We start from the raw sequence: 18,068 nt of genomic DNA on the forward strand, positions 1-18,068 counted from the left end.
TGGCTAAATTACCAGGATACAAAGTAGAGCAGTATACATATGCCGTCCTTTTTCTTGAACAGTGTAACAGAACTCAGCCACAAAAAAAAATTCTGATTGAACAAAAATAGGTTTCACTATATTACAATACAAAATATTGCAAGGTGTTAATAATGAAATATGTTATTGAAAGCTTATGAATACAGTTGTTTAGAAGTAAAAACTTAGAGCTACTCAATTATGCAATTTTCAAAAGCATTTTATTTAAGTATGCTGAACTCTATGAAAGTCAGCAAGAATGTGTCTGTTTTGAGTACAAAGCCTGATCCTTACTGCACTAAATTTAAATACACCACATTTGATACACAACACCACCTCACTGAGCCCTCACTTCACTAATCTTGTCAACACACTACCAACTTTAAGTACAACCAAGAAAGATTTAACAGATTTCTCACACTGTCAACAGATAGCTAAGCCTGTTCCCAGGAGCACGGTGGATAACCACAAAAACACCTTCAGGATGTCTTTCCAAACTAAGTCTGCTGCTTTCCTATTGTTAAAGGAAAAAGATTAGAAGAAAAAATACACTTTTTTGTCTGTAATCTGATATCTTTTCAGGGATGTTTGCAAAACTGACATTACTAGTTACTATCAGGATTCCAAAATCAAAGCAAATAGATATAATTGAGTATAACTTTCACACAGCTTGACAACTTAGCATCCTAAAAGTAATAGTTTCTAAATGTTTCCTGAAATTGCAAAAGGAAAAATTATATTTAGATTTATAAATAGACATTATGTAACATGAACATCCCTGAACAGAAAATGCAACGTGTTAAATAAGTTTCAATATTATGTAAGTACCTAGGTAGAGAAAAACTACTCTAATTGCAAGTTCCTATTGAAAGAGAAGTCAAGACTGACTGCCAAGTGTGAACAAAGAACAGGTTCTAACAGAGTGTTGAAAAAACTGTTAGAATTCTGTCTGCCCTGTTTTCTCCAGAGGAACAGCTGAGTCAAAATTTCTCTGTTAGTAACTGCATAGACTACTTGTCCAAAAATACCTAAACATTAATTGCATATTTTCAGAGGTCATACATGTTCACAAGTCTACTGCACTGGTTCAGTTCAGGGTCAATGGTCTACCAAAGCCAAATTACTGAAATATTTTGTGTATGCTGCTGGATTTATTTTATTGAAACATCCATAAGTCACAGCATCACAGAAGTATTTTATTTAATAACTGCTTCACCAATAACCAAAAGTTTTAAATAAAAATAACTTATTGTGGAAACTGTTCTACATGTATGCACCACTTGCTCCACAACTTCGTCATCATCCTTTTGTTCTCCAGCTGCACTCACGCAGAAGTTGTAAATAGCTTGCTCTATTATCCAAGGTGTGTGTGTTCTGTTGCTAAAGTCATTGCTTCAGATACCCACTGTCATCAATTGCAGATTTCCATGCCTGACAAAACAAGTGCCAGACAAGTTTGCACTACAAATTTATCCTCAGTGTAGTGCAAATTTTAGTTTCAATATATTTTTATCTAACCTATTTTACCACTATTTACCATCTAGCTTGTAGTCCAGTTAACTTCTTCCAGAAAAAATGAAATTAAAAACACCTTAAAGTAAAACCTTCAACAACTTTTCCTTGGAAATAGATATATACACACCTGTTTCGGGATATGACAACTACCATTTGAGAACTTTTATGCTGTAGGTTCTACTTGCAGAAGTCTAAAACACCCTCTTAAGAACAAACACACACTATGCCCCTCGAAATCCCTGTTCACTGACAAATGTAACTTCATTCCCTCTAAATATTGCAGATGTTACCAAAATGTTAAAAGTTACTTACGGTTTTCCCCCAGGAATCCCTGCTAGGTTTGGAGGGATTCCAGGTACTCTCATGTGAGGAGGAGGATCAAACCCAACCTGACAACAAAAAGCGAATTAATCTCACACTTGGATTTTCTCATCCATTTCTCAGCAAGTCTCTTTTCTCTACTCCCAAAATATCATGCATTTAACCAAAAGGTGGGTTTTACCCACAGTATCAGATAACTGCACAGCCCTCCACTGGGGGGCAAAACCCAGACCTTTTCCATGAGCATGCTTCTGATAGAAGCACTCATATGAAAACAGAAAATAATTTATCATGCATTCACACCACTGAGCATAACTCAGTAGTCCTGGTTAGCAGGGAGAGTCCTGTGTTAGCCCTGGAATTAGAATCCCTGTCAGCACCAAGCCATGCCCATGCTCCTTACTCCTGAGAAAGCTAGCATGTACTCAGGCTGGCACACTGTGGTGCTGGAAAACAGCTCTGGGCGCCAGCTAGCATCTCACTGCCTCCAGAGCATGCTGTGTGGGCACAGCAGCTGAGATCTCACAGGGACACATTGTGGGGTGCAAACAAGCTTGTCCACAGATAAAAAAATTAAATTCTTTTTACATGCTGCAATTCCACTGAATTTTTATATCTTGAGTAAGTATGTTTATCAAATAATCCAAGCAGAAATTATGGACCAAAAAGACTTGTTTTTCTTCTGGACATTATACTAAAATACGCATTGTTATTACATTAAAAGGAGGGTGTAAACTATTTAAAATTTGCACATTTTCACATTAAAGCCGTTTGCCATTTTGAAAAATGTGGTCAAACAAACAATAATGAGAAGTTGACAAGCATAAATCCAATTTTGCAAATTTACAAGTAGGTAAGTTTGTCTATGCAGAAAGCTGCCATCAAGCTCATGTTTGCAGAATCAGACCCCTAGGTTATTTTGTGGGAAAAGCCACTATGACTTCCAGGGTCCCATTTACTCAGTACACCCACAACAGCAACTATTCTTAACACACCTCACCTCAGAGCTCCAAAATAGGTACTGACCAACTTCTCAGGTTGATTTCCACCAAAAAACCAACCAAAGATAGTGACAGAGACCCAGATAAAAAGACTTTTACATGCTTCAAGATTAATTTGTTATGTCTATATGGGATATAAATGTGGTTCAGCAACAAAAAAAAGCAGATGTCCACAGCTACAGTGAACGACTTTGTGTCTACCAAAACTACTTTTCCTTATACAGCAGCACAAAATAATTTTTTGGCATTTATTCATCAGTTAAAGCCCTGATAAAGGCGAAGGACAAAAAGAAAACATACATTAATACACTGAGATTCTTTGTTTTCGAGGTGCAAATTTGTTTCTTCAGCCACACAGCAAAGTGAAGCATGCAGTGAAGCATGCAGTGAAACTGTCAAGCCTCTGGCACTGTTATGAGCTGGGAATTCTGCAGTGGTAAATGAAGCATGTAGCTTTTCTCAGTGAACCACAGCTCACGGGGCTGCGACTGCATGCAGCGTATGGCCTACCATAGGAGATCTTCCATAGGCAACCACGGCAGCTGCAGCAGCAGCGGCACTCATCTGGGGTGACATATTGTGCAGACTGGCATAGGCTGCCCCTGGACTGGTTAACTCTCCATTCATGCCAGCATGAGGTACCATTCCAAACGGAGCAGGGTACGGTCCTGGTACTGCCAATGGCGTCCGCAAACCTGCAGCTACAGAATAATGAAATTAAGTGGGTTTATTTATGTATTCCTGCATACAGGAAAGAAGCCCTTTTTTTTCTCCCCTGAAAACACCTCACTTTCCCCTCTCACACACTGTCAAGAAACATTGCCATAATCTGTCAGTACCACCGGCTCTTTTCAGTGTAAATAAGATCTACTGAAGTCTGAACTTGATGATTACTTCTAACAATCTCTGCTGGCATTACCTATTTCCATTTCTGTAATATTCCCCTGTTTACATTAATCTCTTCTTTGCCAAATTAAGCATTAAAGCTGACAGACATGGTTTACACAGCTCATGTCTGAAGCAACTGTGTGTACCAGCCTGAATAGCAAAAGTAAACTTCCCCCGGCATTTGTCAAGCTGTGCACTGCAGCAAATATTAGTAGATTCAGACAAAGACTGTAGAAGAGATTGCATGCAGAGTAAGTACCAGAACCTTCTGAGAAGTCTTTCTATATTGCATTCAGTCTCTGGATTATTTGCAAAAAAAGATAAAGACAAAAGTAAACAAAGAAGACTAAGAGACAGAAAGATATTCAAACTCCTGATAATCCAAACATCTGCTTCTCATCAAGCCCTCTCTTGATATCAAGAACAAAGCAATATATTTAGTTAACAGCCACATATGTAAAAAAAAATTAATTCTGGAACCATAAAAACACATGAGGTAATGTATTTACCAGCTTGGTTAACCAGAGGGTCCATTGTTGGAGGTTTGCCAAGGCCTGGACGGAGTCCTGGAGTTGCACTAGTGCCTGGGGTTGGCACATCACCTCGAGGAGTTGGTGTGCTGGACTTCAGAACAGGCGTGCTGGCTTTTTCATGCTGGTATCATTAAACAAATTAAATGAGTATTATTTTTAATCCGGGCCATATTATACAATTTATCACAACAGCAGCTGGGATGCTGGGCACCTACTACCTAGTCCCTCAGCCAATTTTCATAAATCCACACAATGCTGACAACATTAACTTGTGAGAGAGAAATGTTGACCTTTCTGATTGCTGCCAAAATTACAATAAGAAACATAGAAAGTTATTTTTTCCTCTTCTACTGACATAAAAAAAGGAATGTCTGAGCTCATTTTTTTTTCAGGAAAATACAGTATGCATTACCAAACTATTCTAGTTTGAAATCATAAATATCTCAATTATTATTGGACACAGAAAATCTAACTTCAAAAACAAAATACCACCATAGTTGATAGCATCAAAGGACATGACACAGAAGTTAAGAGAATCAGATCAAATTATTGATTGGAGACAAGAAGTCTCCAAGGAATAACATCTTATTTAGGAGAGTTTAACAAAAGCCTGAAGAACTTCTTAGTGACTATATACAGGCCATGTTAAACCATAATAACCATGTTATTGCTCCCCAAAAAACGCAAACCAACGCTTAAGCAACTCTTGTTCCTTGTAATAAATTTGCAACTCATTAGACAGAAATGCGGGAAATACAAGAAATGAAAACAAGGCAGAAAACACTGCTGAGGAGGAAAGCTCAATAATACTTTAAAGCTCTGGAAAGACAGTGGTCAATTTCAGCCTCAAACGTTTAATGTCAGGTAATCTGTGCCACAAGTAGTTGCAGAAGACTGGAGAGTTAGATTTTACAAGAAAGATGACTGTCTGGACCACAGACTGCTACCTACCAGACCCATTTCTTTGGATTTGAGGGAAGCAGAACTTCCTGAAGAGGCTGTAGATGCTGGACTGCTGGAGGCATCCTTCTTCAGTAGGCGGGTTTTATCTATACCGTTTTCACGTGGTGAATGAGTGGGACTTGCCCTTGGGGAAGAAGGATCCTAAAACAATGGGAAGGGAAGAACAGCGTAGAACTGCGTCATAAACTGGTACACAAACACCACTAAGAAGTCTATGGGAAAAACAAAACAAAAACAAAAACAAAACCAAAAAACAAGCTAGGAGAATTTAAGCGATAAGTGCAAATGACAAGACTTTTTGTTATTTTTATAGAAAAAATGCAGAAATCCCTTCAACAGCCTAGAGAAGTAAGTAAAGTCATAAGCAATCTATTTTTATTTTACACTACATATAATCATAAATTGTTTTCAAGCACAGAGCTTGCAAAGCATACCTAAGTACAAACTAAAGCAAGTGCAGAAAATGTGGTAAGAGCAAGGAAAACCAACAGAAACTGCAGGAACTTGACACTTTTTATGGTGTATGTTCTCCACTCTCTGCTTGTCGCAATAAACATTTCAATAACCTCTTTTAGGTGATAAAGACCTTGCTCATCTCTACCTTCAGAAGAAGAGACAGATTCATGCCTTCACAGATTTCACGGAGTATTCTGAATTGGAATTGGAAGAGACCCACAAGGATCATCAAGTCCAACTCTTAAGCGGAATGGCCCATACAGGGATCTTTATATGCCGTAATAGCTAAACACGATCTGTAATTGCCTTGCCACTTACATCTACAGGAAAACTGAAATCACCTCACAGGTGATTATTATTCTCTGTTCCAGAGACGCTCCCTGCATTTACTTTAACTTGAAATAGCCAGCCCCACGAGTTAAAATGCTATCAGAGCTCTGCAGGTTCTCCACGCTCCTTTGGCTCATATGAATAGCATCAGGGAGAAATCACACCTCACAAAAGGGCACGAAGTCTACCAACTGATTATTAAGCAGTTTCATTGTGAGCTCACCTTCTGAAAGGATTACTAAAATCACTAGTTGGACACCGATATTTTACTTGGCTGACATCATTTGAGCACCCGGAGCTACTGAAGGCACTTCTCTACCAGCTTCTCTCCCTGTGCTTTTCACAGACCAGAACTACACAGTCAGGCTTCCTAAAGCTGTGTATTATATAAAATAAAAGATGAAGAAAAAGGAGCACCCATGTCTTTACATGTTGATGCCATTACCAAATCTCAGCCCTGGAAAAAAAAAGTGTCTACAATCTCTGGAAAATCTTGTAAACTAACTTAATTCTAAAAAAACAGCACTTCTGGAAAATATCTTTAACGTAGGAGATTAAAATACAATTTTTAAGGTAATTTTTTTAATAACAATCCTACTATGAAATACAACATGAGATAACGTCTTCCTTTTTCATTTGAAGACAGTAGTTTGGAAACCTCAGCCTTCCACATGCACTTCACCACAACCCTCTGCACTACAGCTGTGAAGTGTCAGAATGTTAACTGCAGAGGGAAGAGACCTGGACAAAGCAGCAGAAGGAAAAACTGAGAAGGCAGCCAGATAAAGTTCAGAGGAAGACATAAACTAATGAAAAGGAGAAGGTGTGAATATTTTAACATATCCACAAAGAGGATTATTTTTCTTCTAACAACTACATGTAGTTTTCCTTTCACCTTTGGGCAAACGTCAAGACTACAAAAATGAAAAAAGTTACCTCATTGGATACATCTACAACCAAGTTATCGTCACTCTTGTCCCCATCACTGTCCTATTAAAAATAAATAAATATAGTGTTCATTTCAATTAGTAAAATAAGAGCCCAGACAGAAAGACTATGCATCTACTCAGACATTTTTTTTTTTTCCTAAACAAAAAACAAAAGGCCTTTCATTAAGTTATTAGCAATAGGGAGAACAATTAAAACAGAAAAAGAACACCTTATTTCTGCTACAATAGTAAAACCCAAGTAAGGCAGAACTAGTTGAAAGATGGGCATCTCATCATCAGTGCAAGATGGTCCAAAAGCCCTCCTTTATTAGCATCATAAACAGTTTTATCACTACTCCTGAAAGAGAAAAGTACTCTCTTCATATACTCATCTTGCATTAATTTAGAGAATGTACTGCTTGTGCATACCTGGAAAAATACCAAAAAACAGATCTCAAGAAAATGGAGCTTTTTGGCATGTTCGATGAATCCTCTTCCTTAAAGTGACAGCACCATTTCCGCCCTTGTTTCAGAAAGGCAAGTTTTGAAATCAAAAGTTCTATGAAGCAAAGACTTCAGAAAAGCCAAGGCATTTCAACACTTCTGCCCAAGAAAAGCAAACCACTTGGACGTCCCCTAACAGAAACGTTCCACTGCAGCTTGTGAAGCTGCATTTTGACTGTTCTACTAAGATCAGGTGAGACCTGAGCTGGTCTACTCATGATTGTTGTTGCTGTAGTGCCTCCTGGCCCCTCTCTCCAGCAGAGGCCAGGATGCGCCAGCAGACACACTCTGATACACAGAAGTCTAGTGATTTCCACAGTACCACAGAGTGTTTCAATCAGAAGGCGAGTCCTGACTCAAAATCAAAGAAATTCAGTGAATGTCAAAACTTGAAATTTTTCAAGTTTTGGGAAAATGTTTGGTATTTCCAATAAAAGTAGTCTTAGTTAAAAAGCTTCTATGCAAACAAACCAGACATACAAGATTGCTCAATTGTCCTCCATCTCTTGCTTTCAAAGTGTCTGAGCTTTCATATGTTACACTAGATCCCTCCTCTCAGTTCAGGCCACACCGCTTTAGAAAAACAAACCAAGCCACCCAAAACTAACCAAATAAGAAACCCCAAATCAACCAACCAACAACAACAACAAAAAATAAGAAAAAAATCCAATTGAAAAAACTCCCTAACCAACACGTAGTTTCAACCCTTCCTTTTTGATAACAGCTGAATCTTGCTTCAAGCAATACTACAAATGTATTAGGGATCCAAGAATAACACTGGACAAAGATTGGTCACTTTATTTGCTACTCAGGAAGCTATCCCATCAACAGGTGCAAACAAAGGGTGTGAAAGCTTTAGCTCTGGTCATCTTCCACCTCTTGAGAATTAAGAAGCACCCAGAGTGTGAGAGCATGTGGGAGCGTGCGGGAGCGTGTGACACTTGTTTGCCAGAAATGCCCCTCTGGAGGAGTGCAAATTCGTTGCAAAACAATATTTAAGTGAACCCCACTGACTTTGTCATCTTAATAATGATCGATCTTGGATTATCAGTTAATCAATTATCGATCTTGGATTATCAAAGGCTTCTCCTGTAGCTTCTATTAATACCAGAAGATTCTTCTCAGTAATAAAGTCACACTGAAACTGCATAGGTACTAATATGAAAACTAGTCAAAAGTTAGAAAGGGAAAAAAAAATCACTTTTCATTCTTATTCCAAAAGCTACAGGTCCTACAACTCATTTATGTCCCTTTAACAAGAGTAGCATTTCCTTGTCCCTACAAGGGGTTCATCTAAAATGAGCTCAAAATCAGCAGCTTTGTTTTTGCTTAATTGGTAGACCTTAAAAAAAAAAAAATCATCTTCAAGATTAGAATATATCTGGAACTTTCAAACATCCATGTTTTACTCCATTTTTTGATTTGATGCTGCCTTTAGCTGTAAAATTCATTTCAAACAAACAGCGGGCAGAAACATATTTAAAATGTAGATTAAAAACTGCTTCTATTGTGCAATAGCATCCTTTACATTTCTTTATGGTAGAAACACAAGAAAAACGAGTAAGTTAAGCTTTTCTTCCTTTTCATATCAAGCATTGCTTAAGAATGCCTAACTCCAAATATTTAAAATAAAAAATGCCAAACCCTTAAAGCTGAGGGAGTCAACATGGGGAAGTTTGCCAAACCCTTCCGTAATCAAAACATTATTATTAGAAAGTGGTGGAAATACAACTTGTAAAACCATTAACTGCACTAAAATATCTAATAGCTGATCCAAGTGGAGAGAAATTAAAATTACCCTAACAAATACTGAGAAAATAAAATGGCATCTAATTTTCTCTTTGGTTTCAGTAACCAAGAACTAATTAGTGATCTGAATCACATAAACCAGACAATTTGCCCCATTATTGCTATGTCAGAGTACAGTATGTTCTATTAGATTTAAATTTTGCTTTTCAGTACTCTCTCATTCCTGTCCTGGTCTCCTTTCAAACACCATCCTGTGTTTCGGCTGAGCATTTAGACTGGAAGTCGAAAGCCTATGTGAACCTTCTCATCATCACATACATTGTTGTACTGAAGTGTCTCTTCGAAACCAAGCAACAAGCAAGCTAGTCAAAAATGCCAAACACACAACTCTGAACTTTCAATATTTCAATTTGCTTTCTGCTGAAATTGCCATATCAGCCAAAAGTAAGCTTCAGTAAGCTGGTACAGCCTGACAGCATATGCAATTTGTAATGGTAATTATAACTCAGCATGGTAATAGCTACTTATCATTAAAATTTACCAAACCCCTCTCAGTAACAAAAACCTCCATTTCAAACAAATCTGCAGTTTCTAGAGCAGTTGAGAAAGAATGTCATTCAAGCTCTGAAAAATGCCCCAGAGCACACATGAATCCCAAACAGCTACTCCTGTTGAGGACTATTACTTCACAACATCCCAAACTATTGAACTACTGAGTCACTGCTCTTCCCACAGTTTTAATCTTGTCCCTCTCTGGCACATATATTCATGTACTACTTCAGCCATAGGAAAGTTGCCCTGTTCTTCACAGCTCTTTTACTCCTCATACAAGCACAGTATGTGCAAATAAATTAATCATTTCCTTGACACAGATTTGCTTACATAGTGGCTGGAGTCCTTATCGTCCACCTTTCTCTTTTTGATGTCATTGGCATATTCAGGGCCATTCCTGCGTTTATCTGTGCTTCGTAGACTCTCCGGGACCAACAGAGAATTACTCTGTAAAGACAAAAAACAAGGTCAGTCAAAAATTCCTTTTAGGATTCCTTCATATATTCTTAAAACCTCAAATTGATGTGATAGATGCTTTAGAAATGTGATACCTACTTAGTCTTTATTTCAATTTAATTCAAAACAAAGTCCTCCAAGCAAACATGTACAGCTTCACACATTCTAAGAAGCTTTGCTTTCCATTGTTCAACTTATCAAAAGTTTAGTTCACTTGTCAGTCACCATCTATTTAACTAATTAATTCAACTGAATTTATTGTTTAGGAGAACAAGCAGGCTTGTGGTTTATTCATGAGCAAGTAACAACGATTTTACATTTTTTTTTAATATTCAGATTCCATATAATAAAAGAGATTTACTACACAATCTGACTGACCAGTAAGTCTTAGAACATCATAAATAGATGAAACTTTGGTATGTACACCTGCAGGTATGGACAGATAAATAGCAGCTTGTTTTTAATGCCTAAAATAACAAGTATTTGCTGAATACCTTTATGCAGTAATCAACTGTTAGCTGGAGTAAACTCCAATTGGATCCCTTCAAATGTATTGCAAACAAAGATCAAATATTTTACTTCCAGCATAACATTCCCTACTAGTGTGAAATTAAGGCTAAAGTGTTGCTTAATCAGACTTGATCTGAAAAACTGAGGCCAACACACAAAAGACAAAAGCAAAGACTAATCTTTTCCTCAAACTACATGGACTGCTTTCATTCATGCTAAGTTATGCTAAGTACAAACTGTTGACCCAAAGAGCATTTCAGACATTTTTCAGTCACATGACAATTTGATATGCCTGTGATTCCCGATTCCCATCTCCATCTCAGTTCCAGCTAAAGCATTAAAATGTGTTACAATGAGTTCTTTTAAGTGCAGGATTAGCATATGCAAGAGGGCAATTTGTTCACTGATGTGTTAATGCTGTGAACAATACTGAATGGGTTGAGAAAAAAAATCTCCTTTCACAAAGACCTGGTAAGCCGAGATCCTAAAAGCCAAGTACATGCTTAGATCAATAAATATAGGCTCACATAAATATATAAGTAAACATGCGTTTACATTCATACAAGTAACCCTCTCTAGAGAGAACTCTAATACCAACACGTACTTCAATATAAGCCCTCAAAGGACATATTTAGATCTACCCAAGGGACAGAGATACTTACTTGTAATATATCATAAACATATACAAATAGCCAGTGAACTGTGCACTGAATAGCTTCCCCTTTAAAACCTGAAGACATCAAGTTAGTTTTGCTCAGACACAAATGTTTAGCCCCAAGGAGAAGGACAAGGAACAGGGTACATAAGGCAATCTGAATCCTCTTTTTGCTAATTCAGAAGCTGCATTTTAAAGCCAACTCTAAGCTCTTTTATTCATGACTATTCAAGCTAAACAAATGCCAAAGGGCTTACATAAAGCATATAGGAGGGTCTATTGAAATTCAGTATAAAGAAGCTCAAAATAATGTCTTTACCAAAATGTTTTGTAGCTAAAAGGTGGGCTTGTTGGATCATTGAACTAATTGCCTTGACAAATACGTTCGGAATTTAACCCCTTATCTCCTCCCAGATGCACATAAATTCAGGGATTCAGGGATTCACTAATCTGAAAACCATTAAAACCAATTTTCAAGGTTTTAATGTTGAATCCGTCATGTTTGTGGCAGTAGAAACATCCTAAGAAACATGAGAAACACCTTTAAGAAGCAAGGTGTCAATTCAAACTTGACCAGAAATATTTTCCTCTTAAGGAGAAAAATCTTTTAGTTAAGAGATATTTTCCTTAACAAAAGTAATTTAAAATACCTGTTTTTCTACTGAAGAGTTTATATGAAAACAATTAAAGCAAATACAGTAAAGAGAATAAAGTCAGCTCCTCATCTAAATTTTCTAAACAAAAAGTGTGAATAGCAAAAAGGTGGCAAAGAAACAACATCTGGGAAAAAAATTAGCAAACCTGCTATTTGGAGCTACAGCTTGCAAAATTTGACAACCTACAGGTGTAACTACAACAGCTGATTTTCTTCTTCTTTTTTAATTTAGTCTACTGAGACAATGCTGACATTATTTTATAATGTTTGTCTTGCAGACTTTCAAAAATGTGAAATATAACGTAGGAAATCCCAGCTCCCACTGTGTCCTAAATGCCAAACAAAGATTATTAGATTTGTTTTTTATCCAAAAGACTGATGGTTTCTCACACGAACATGTAATTATATCACAAGCCTATTCTGCAAAACATATTCCCTGTGGTCATATTTACACCACCTTTCTACAACTTACCACATTAATTTAAACCACTGTTCTCTGTGATCAGAGCATCCATGCTAGAAGCTGTTGTAGAGCAGCTCATTTCCCAACAGCTGCATCAGAAATTGCAATTAAGATTGTGCTCTTTTCATGGCAAAATCCATCAGTAAACTCAAAAATTAACATGTTCCTGTTTTGTCTCCCATACAAGTTCAAGATGGTTTTAACAACTGTGACTAAAATCAGGTAAAGAAAAAACAGCTTGCAACAGTAAACTACCTTAATTCAATCTACCAAATATTTCATTCAACAATGTGAAAATATGAATCTTTCAAAGTACTGCAAATGGTAAATCCACAACACTGAAGAACAAATTAAATGAAAATACCAACAAGAACTGGTAAAGAATTGATCATATAAGCCTTGGGCTATTGAGGTTAAGCTTCAGGGAACAGTGAGGACAGCATAGAAAAAGCTACCTTTCCTCATTTCAGCTCTGGTTGAGTTTACACTTGTCCACTATCAAACAGGGCCAGACTGAAGACAGCAGCAACAGCTTCACAATATTAGAGTCTCCTTATCTTCTCTTCAGAAGAGTAATCTGCTTGGTCTACTAACAATGACTTATTTTCAAAAGTAGGACAAGAATTGTTACTTTGGCTATAATTTAATAACTCTACAGAAATTTTCAGTTGGGATAGATTGTCAATAATAATCAGCTTATGCAAAAAGGGAAAAAAGACATATACATGTATAGTTTATATCCTAAAGAAAAAGTGCATGGCACCAATTTTTCTCTTCATTTCAATAGATGAGATACATGACTGATGATATTCCTTTCATATTTCAAAGTTCAGTTTATTAAGTATTACACCAATGCAACATTTGCAAATCATGAAGCTCAGATGTGGTCAAAGTCAGTTTGATGTGTTTTCCTTTTCTTTCTATAATTTGCTTTATACAGAGGAAGCCTTTTTCTTCAAATAAGTCCCAAAAGAAAATAAAGAGGTTAACATAGGACTGCTTTCTGTCAGAACTACCAGATCACATAAATGCTGTACAACAGGCAGCTTGTGATTCTAAAGCAACTCTGCTGCCAGCAAAAGCTAAATACTGAAACCACTAGAAGGCAAATGCAAAACAAAAACCTGGTTGTGATGCACAGGAAGAAGGCAGGTTCCCTACTAGGAATATAATGCTCATTATTCAAATGCACCTGCTTGACTGCCATACTGTTCCCCACAGGAATCACTTCCAAACCTCAACTATGTGTGCCAGAGGTACAGGCTGAGAGCCAACAGTATCTCATTTATCCCGTTATCCCACTTATAATACAGCACAGACAATTAATACAGATTAGTACATACAGAACTGACAACTGACTTTGTGCTGATCATTACAGCAATTACAAAACAGTATTTACATTACACCTGTGCACATGGTTTGACTACACCTGGTCCCAATTAAGATCTTTTCTAGTGCTGGGCTCCTTAGTCCTCTCGCTCCCCTTTCCCCCCAAAGATGAGCACACATAGGCTTGCTCATTCCTTGACTCCCTGTACATCCATGCCAAGGACAGCCAGCACCCATCACAGCCAGTTACCACAGCTAACAACTCGGGCTTGCCTGCTTTGCTCAGTAGAGCCTCTGAGTTTATTTAACCATGCATGGGACCTCTGCCCTGCTGCTGCACCACCCACGGGTGCTATCTACAGATGTGCTTCTACAGACAGGAACAAGTGCAATTCCCTGCTGAGCAGGCGAAACAGGATCAAGTCTAACAACTACACCCAAAACATCAGCTACTCTTTGTTAGGACTCAACTGACAGGAATACAGGAGATGCTGGAAGACGGACTTTAATATCCCCTAGATAGGCAAAAGAAGATTACAGTCAAAGCTATTCTACTCCAGAATCATTAACTTCAATTTGTTCAATATACTTACTGCAAACACGTATGTCAAAAACACAAAGCTGACTTACGAAGTCATCAGTAGGTTTTGTGCCAGGTTACTCCTGATGGAAAGCTACTTGACTTCACCATCTTTTCAAGCACTGTTTTAAGTTACAAGATTTTACAACCAGAAGACATTAACAAGGAATAAGCTGATTTCAGTATTTTTGAGCTACTGTTTGTCAAAATCAAAAAATCATAAAAAATTTTTACCAGACCACCTCAATCGCATTGTCCTTTGTCATCAAGCTTATGCTGCCTTCTATCAGCTACAAACTGCAACATAGCAACCCACAGCTCTCACACATGAGCAACCTCTGCAGGAGCCGTTCTGTCTTCAAGAAGTTCAAGAAACCTACCTGTGCTACGCTGACCAGTATCCTAAACTTCCATATAACAACTTTTATGAATTTCCTCCCCACATTAAAAGAATTACAACACAAACCAAAAACTGCTTGCACATAATATCTTCCAAAAGCAGCACTCAGTTATTCATCCCCCCCCTTCTCCAATACTGGGAAAAGAAGAATAGGATACAGAGCTCAGGGCACGGAATATTTTTCTACTGTAGGAAAAGAACATTTGCTTTATAAAACAAAAGCAACATTTACACTTAATGATGAAGGCAAAAAAATGTCTGGGAAAATTTATGAATACCTCCCAGGTCTTTTAACACAAGATCAGTATTTTTCATGAGGACAAAAGATAAACACCAATTAATGTAAAACTTAAGCATACAATGAAGTAAGATTTCACTGTCTGAAAATTACTACTGTAACAACAGAGTGCATCAAAACATTTGCATTTCTGTGCTGTACAAACAGGATACTAGAGAAGTCGGAAGAGAAGTGATAAATGAAAGTCTACAGTGAGTTTGAAAAAATGCTGCAAGTATGTTTCCTGAAGAAAAAAATGTGGACATCAAAGTTTTTTTATACTGACATGTCTCAAAGCTTTCAGTTTCAGTTGCAAAACTTGCTTCCTTTGCCTGGCTTCATGACCAGCAGCCAGAATTTGCCACATTAGAAGGGATCCCTGCATTTGCACAATAACATGACCCAGGCTAGGGACTGTTAAGAGATACATCAGCCAAAACCCACCAGTTGTTACCCACGTAGGCACACAATTTAAATCTGACAAAATAGTTTTAGCATTTGTGTAGTAAGTATGCTACTAATAACTTATATGTTACACATTACACAAACATGCATTTATCAGAAAACTCTTCTTCATTTTACTTTCTGGAACTTGAGCTAATATATACAAGAAAATGTAGCCCTTGCTATCTAGATATAACAAAAGTAGTTACACTGGTCAAAATAAAAAATAATGAAACCATGTCTTTATATTAATTTATAACTACAAGAATTTCACTGATTTTGGTGTATTTCTAGACATACAATACGTAAAAGCTTGTGACTGCTTATTTAGCTAAGGAGATTGAAAAAAAGTAAATCCAAATTTAATTTTAAAATGAATATGCTCTAATCTATCACAATATGCTTTAACTCAAAGTTATGTCACAAACACTCAATATAAAACCCCATAGACAAACACCAAATTTGAACCTTTCAGACTTCAACATTTCAAGCTGTTATCTTCTGCTTATAGTGCTCGAAGGTCATGCTAGACATATTTGATGGAAATCATACTGTAGAACTGCACAGTAATATGGTGAATTTAGGTAACTTACAAACAGCATGGCGTCTGGTGTCTTGGATGATGAAAGCATGCCTGTCAGGATTTTTAGCAGCACCATTACCTTTAAAATGTTATTCTGAAAATCAAATTGACTTTATCTTGATGACCCAGATGTTATCAAGTGATTTCAACCACACAGAATAACCAGAAATACCTTCTGCTATCCCTTGTGTACTTGAGACCCATTTCCTATCATCCTTAAAAATATATTTTACATTTAAAAAAATTCCATTACAAATACAAGAGAATTAGAGAAGTTTGAAGAGCCTGTAATTCCCAGCTGATCATTTTAGCCAGAGTTAAACTTAACTATCTCTTGAATTATTCTTTCATTGAAGGTGTCCTTTACTGTTAAGTCAAGATTTTGATTTAACACTGTATTTAAACAATTTTAAGTCCAAGTTCACATGTATTCAGCTATTAAAGTTTAAGTTAACTGTGCAGTATTATCCTGAACTGAGACCAAAAAGAAGCTAGAATGACCATAGTGTAGTGTCCAAAACTCCATATATCCACATGGCAAAATTCCTTTATGATATAAAGCCTCAGATTATTTAAAATTTAATTATTGATAAACCCAGCATAAAATCAGTCTGCTTCAGGTAATAAACAAGCAATCATCAGTTAGACATATGGACACAGACATGGTTAGACACAGAAGCAACTGCAGCAACAATTTTACATAGTTTAAATAAAATTTACATCTATAGTAGACTAAACAAGTGATCCTGCAACTCTCCTACAACACAAAAGCCAGGTTTGATTTTTGATAGTTCTCCTTCTATGGGCAAGAATTATTCTCACCTACAAGATGAATTCTTAGTCCAAACTTCCCAACACTAAGCATCTGATTTTAAATCCAAAGCCTTGACCAAATGACATGACAGACAGGGCGAGGGAAGCTGGGACCAGGGCAAGCACAGGACACATAACAACCAAATCAAAACACAGTGATGTCTCATCACTCATCAGTGATGATCACTCATCACTACCTAGGGATTCCTGCAGTCAACTAACAGTTCTCAAAGAAGTATGTCCTACACAGAGAAAAAACTCCTTAATAAGTCAGAGACTTCATAAAAACACAGCTTAAAATTATTTCTGTGATACACTGTCATTAATAACATTAAGCAAGCTGAAATGAATGCTTCTTGCTTAGTAATCTAAAACTAAAAGACTGCTGCAAAAGATAATGCAGATAGTTTCCAGTAAAACCTGTCAAGAAAGACTTGTATATATATTAAATAAGCAGCAATGAAAGTCAGAGGTTAGTACTGTACAGCTATCTGTCCTAGTTCTTGTCTTTTCCTAATTCTTGTCTTTTCTAATTGAGAAAAGGAACAGAATAGAGCCCAAATTCTCCTCTGACATAAACAGAGTGAGTTTTGTTACTTGAACTGACATTAAACTGCATATGACCATGTCTAACAGATTTATACAGCAATATCACTGAAAACGAAACAGCATGAAAAGCAGCAAGTACTTCTTTAGAGGGCTTTTCAGACAAGGCCAATTCTATTACAGCTTACATCTACAGGGAAAAAAGTATCGCTGTAGGAGTTACACCTGAAACACAAATTAAGCAGTAATGACATTAGTATGGCTTAAACAGATGCAGTTAAAATAACCTCCTAGGGCCAAACACCATCTCGACACATTTAAAATACTCACATTTAAATTTCTCAACTGGTCTCCAACTCTAATTCCTGAAAATCCTAGAGACTACAAATCTTAACTCTGGACTAAAAATGCTGTGTTTGCAATGTTCTTTGTGACTTGCAGCTTCATGCCCCCTTTTTTCCTCCAATAAGCAAACTAAATTTCAAGTTTACCTGATAGCATTCTGCTCAGAAACAAAACTCCTTGATACAGTCCATCAAACAAATAATCTGGTGTTCTGCGTAAACCAAGACATATCTTAACAGAAAACACATATGCC

General features: G+C 37.0%; 1 protein-coding gene across 2 annotated transcripts in view; it reads right to left on the minus strand.

Annotated features, from left to right (window-relative positions):
- Positions 1 to 18,068, minus strand: part of LOC134564674 (transducin-like enhancer protein 1) — an 81,783-nt gene that overhangs the window by 19,558 nt on the left and 44,157 nt on the right. For both annotated transcript variants that reach the window (XM_063423695.1, XM_063423696.1), the window contains exons 9-14: positions 10,090 to 10,206; positions 6,962 to 7,015; positions 5,228 to 5,380; positions 4,253 to 4,397; positions 3,366 to 3,556; positions 1,846 to 1,922 (exon numbers count right to left, since the gene is read on the minus strand). In XM_063423695.1, the coding sequence (XP_063279765.1) occupies positions 1,846 to 1,922; positions 3,366 to 3,556; positions 4,253 to 4,397; positions 5,228 to 5,380; positions 6,962 to 7,015; positions 10,090 to 10,206 (737 nt within the window). The remainder of the gene's footprint in view (positions 1 to 1,845; positions 1,923 to 3,365; positions 3,557 to 4,252; positions 4,398 to 5,227; positions 5,381 to 6,961; positions 7,016 to 10,089; positions 10,207 to 18,068) is intronic.

This window comes from Prinia subflava, chromosome Z (assembly GCF_021018805.1).
Source record: "Prinia subflava isolate CZ2003 ecotype Zambia chromosome Z, Cam_Psub_1.2, whole genome shotgun sequence".
NCBI lineage: Eukaryota > Metazoa > Chordata > Aves > Passeriformes > Cisticolidae > Prinia > Prinia subflava.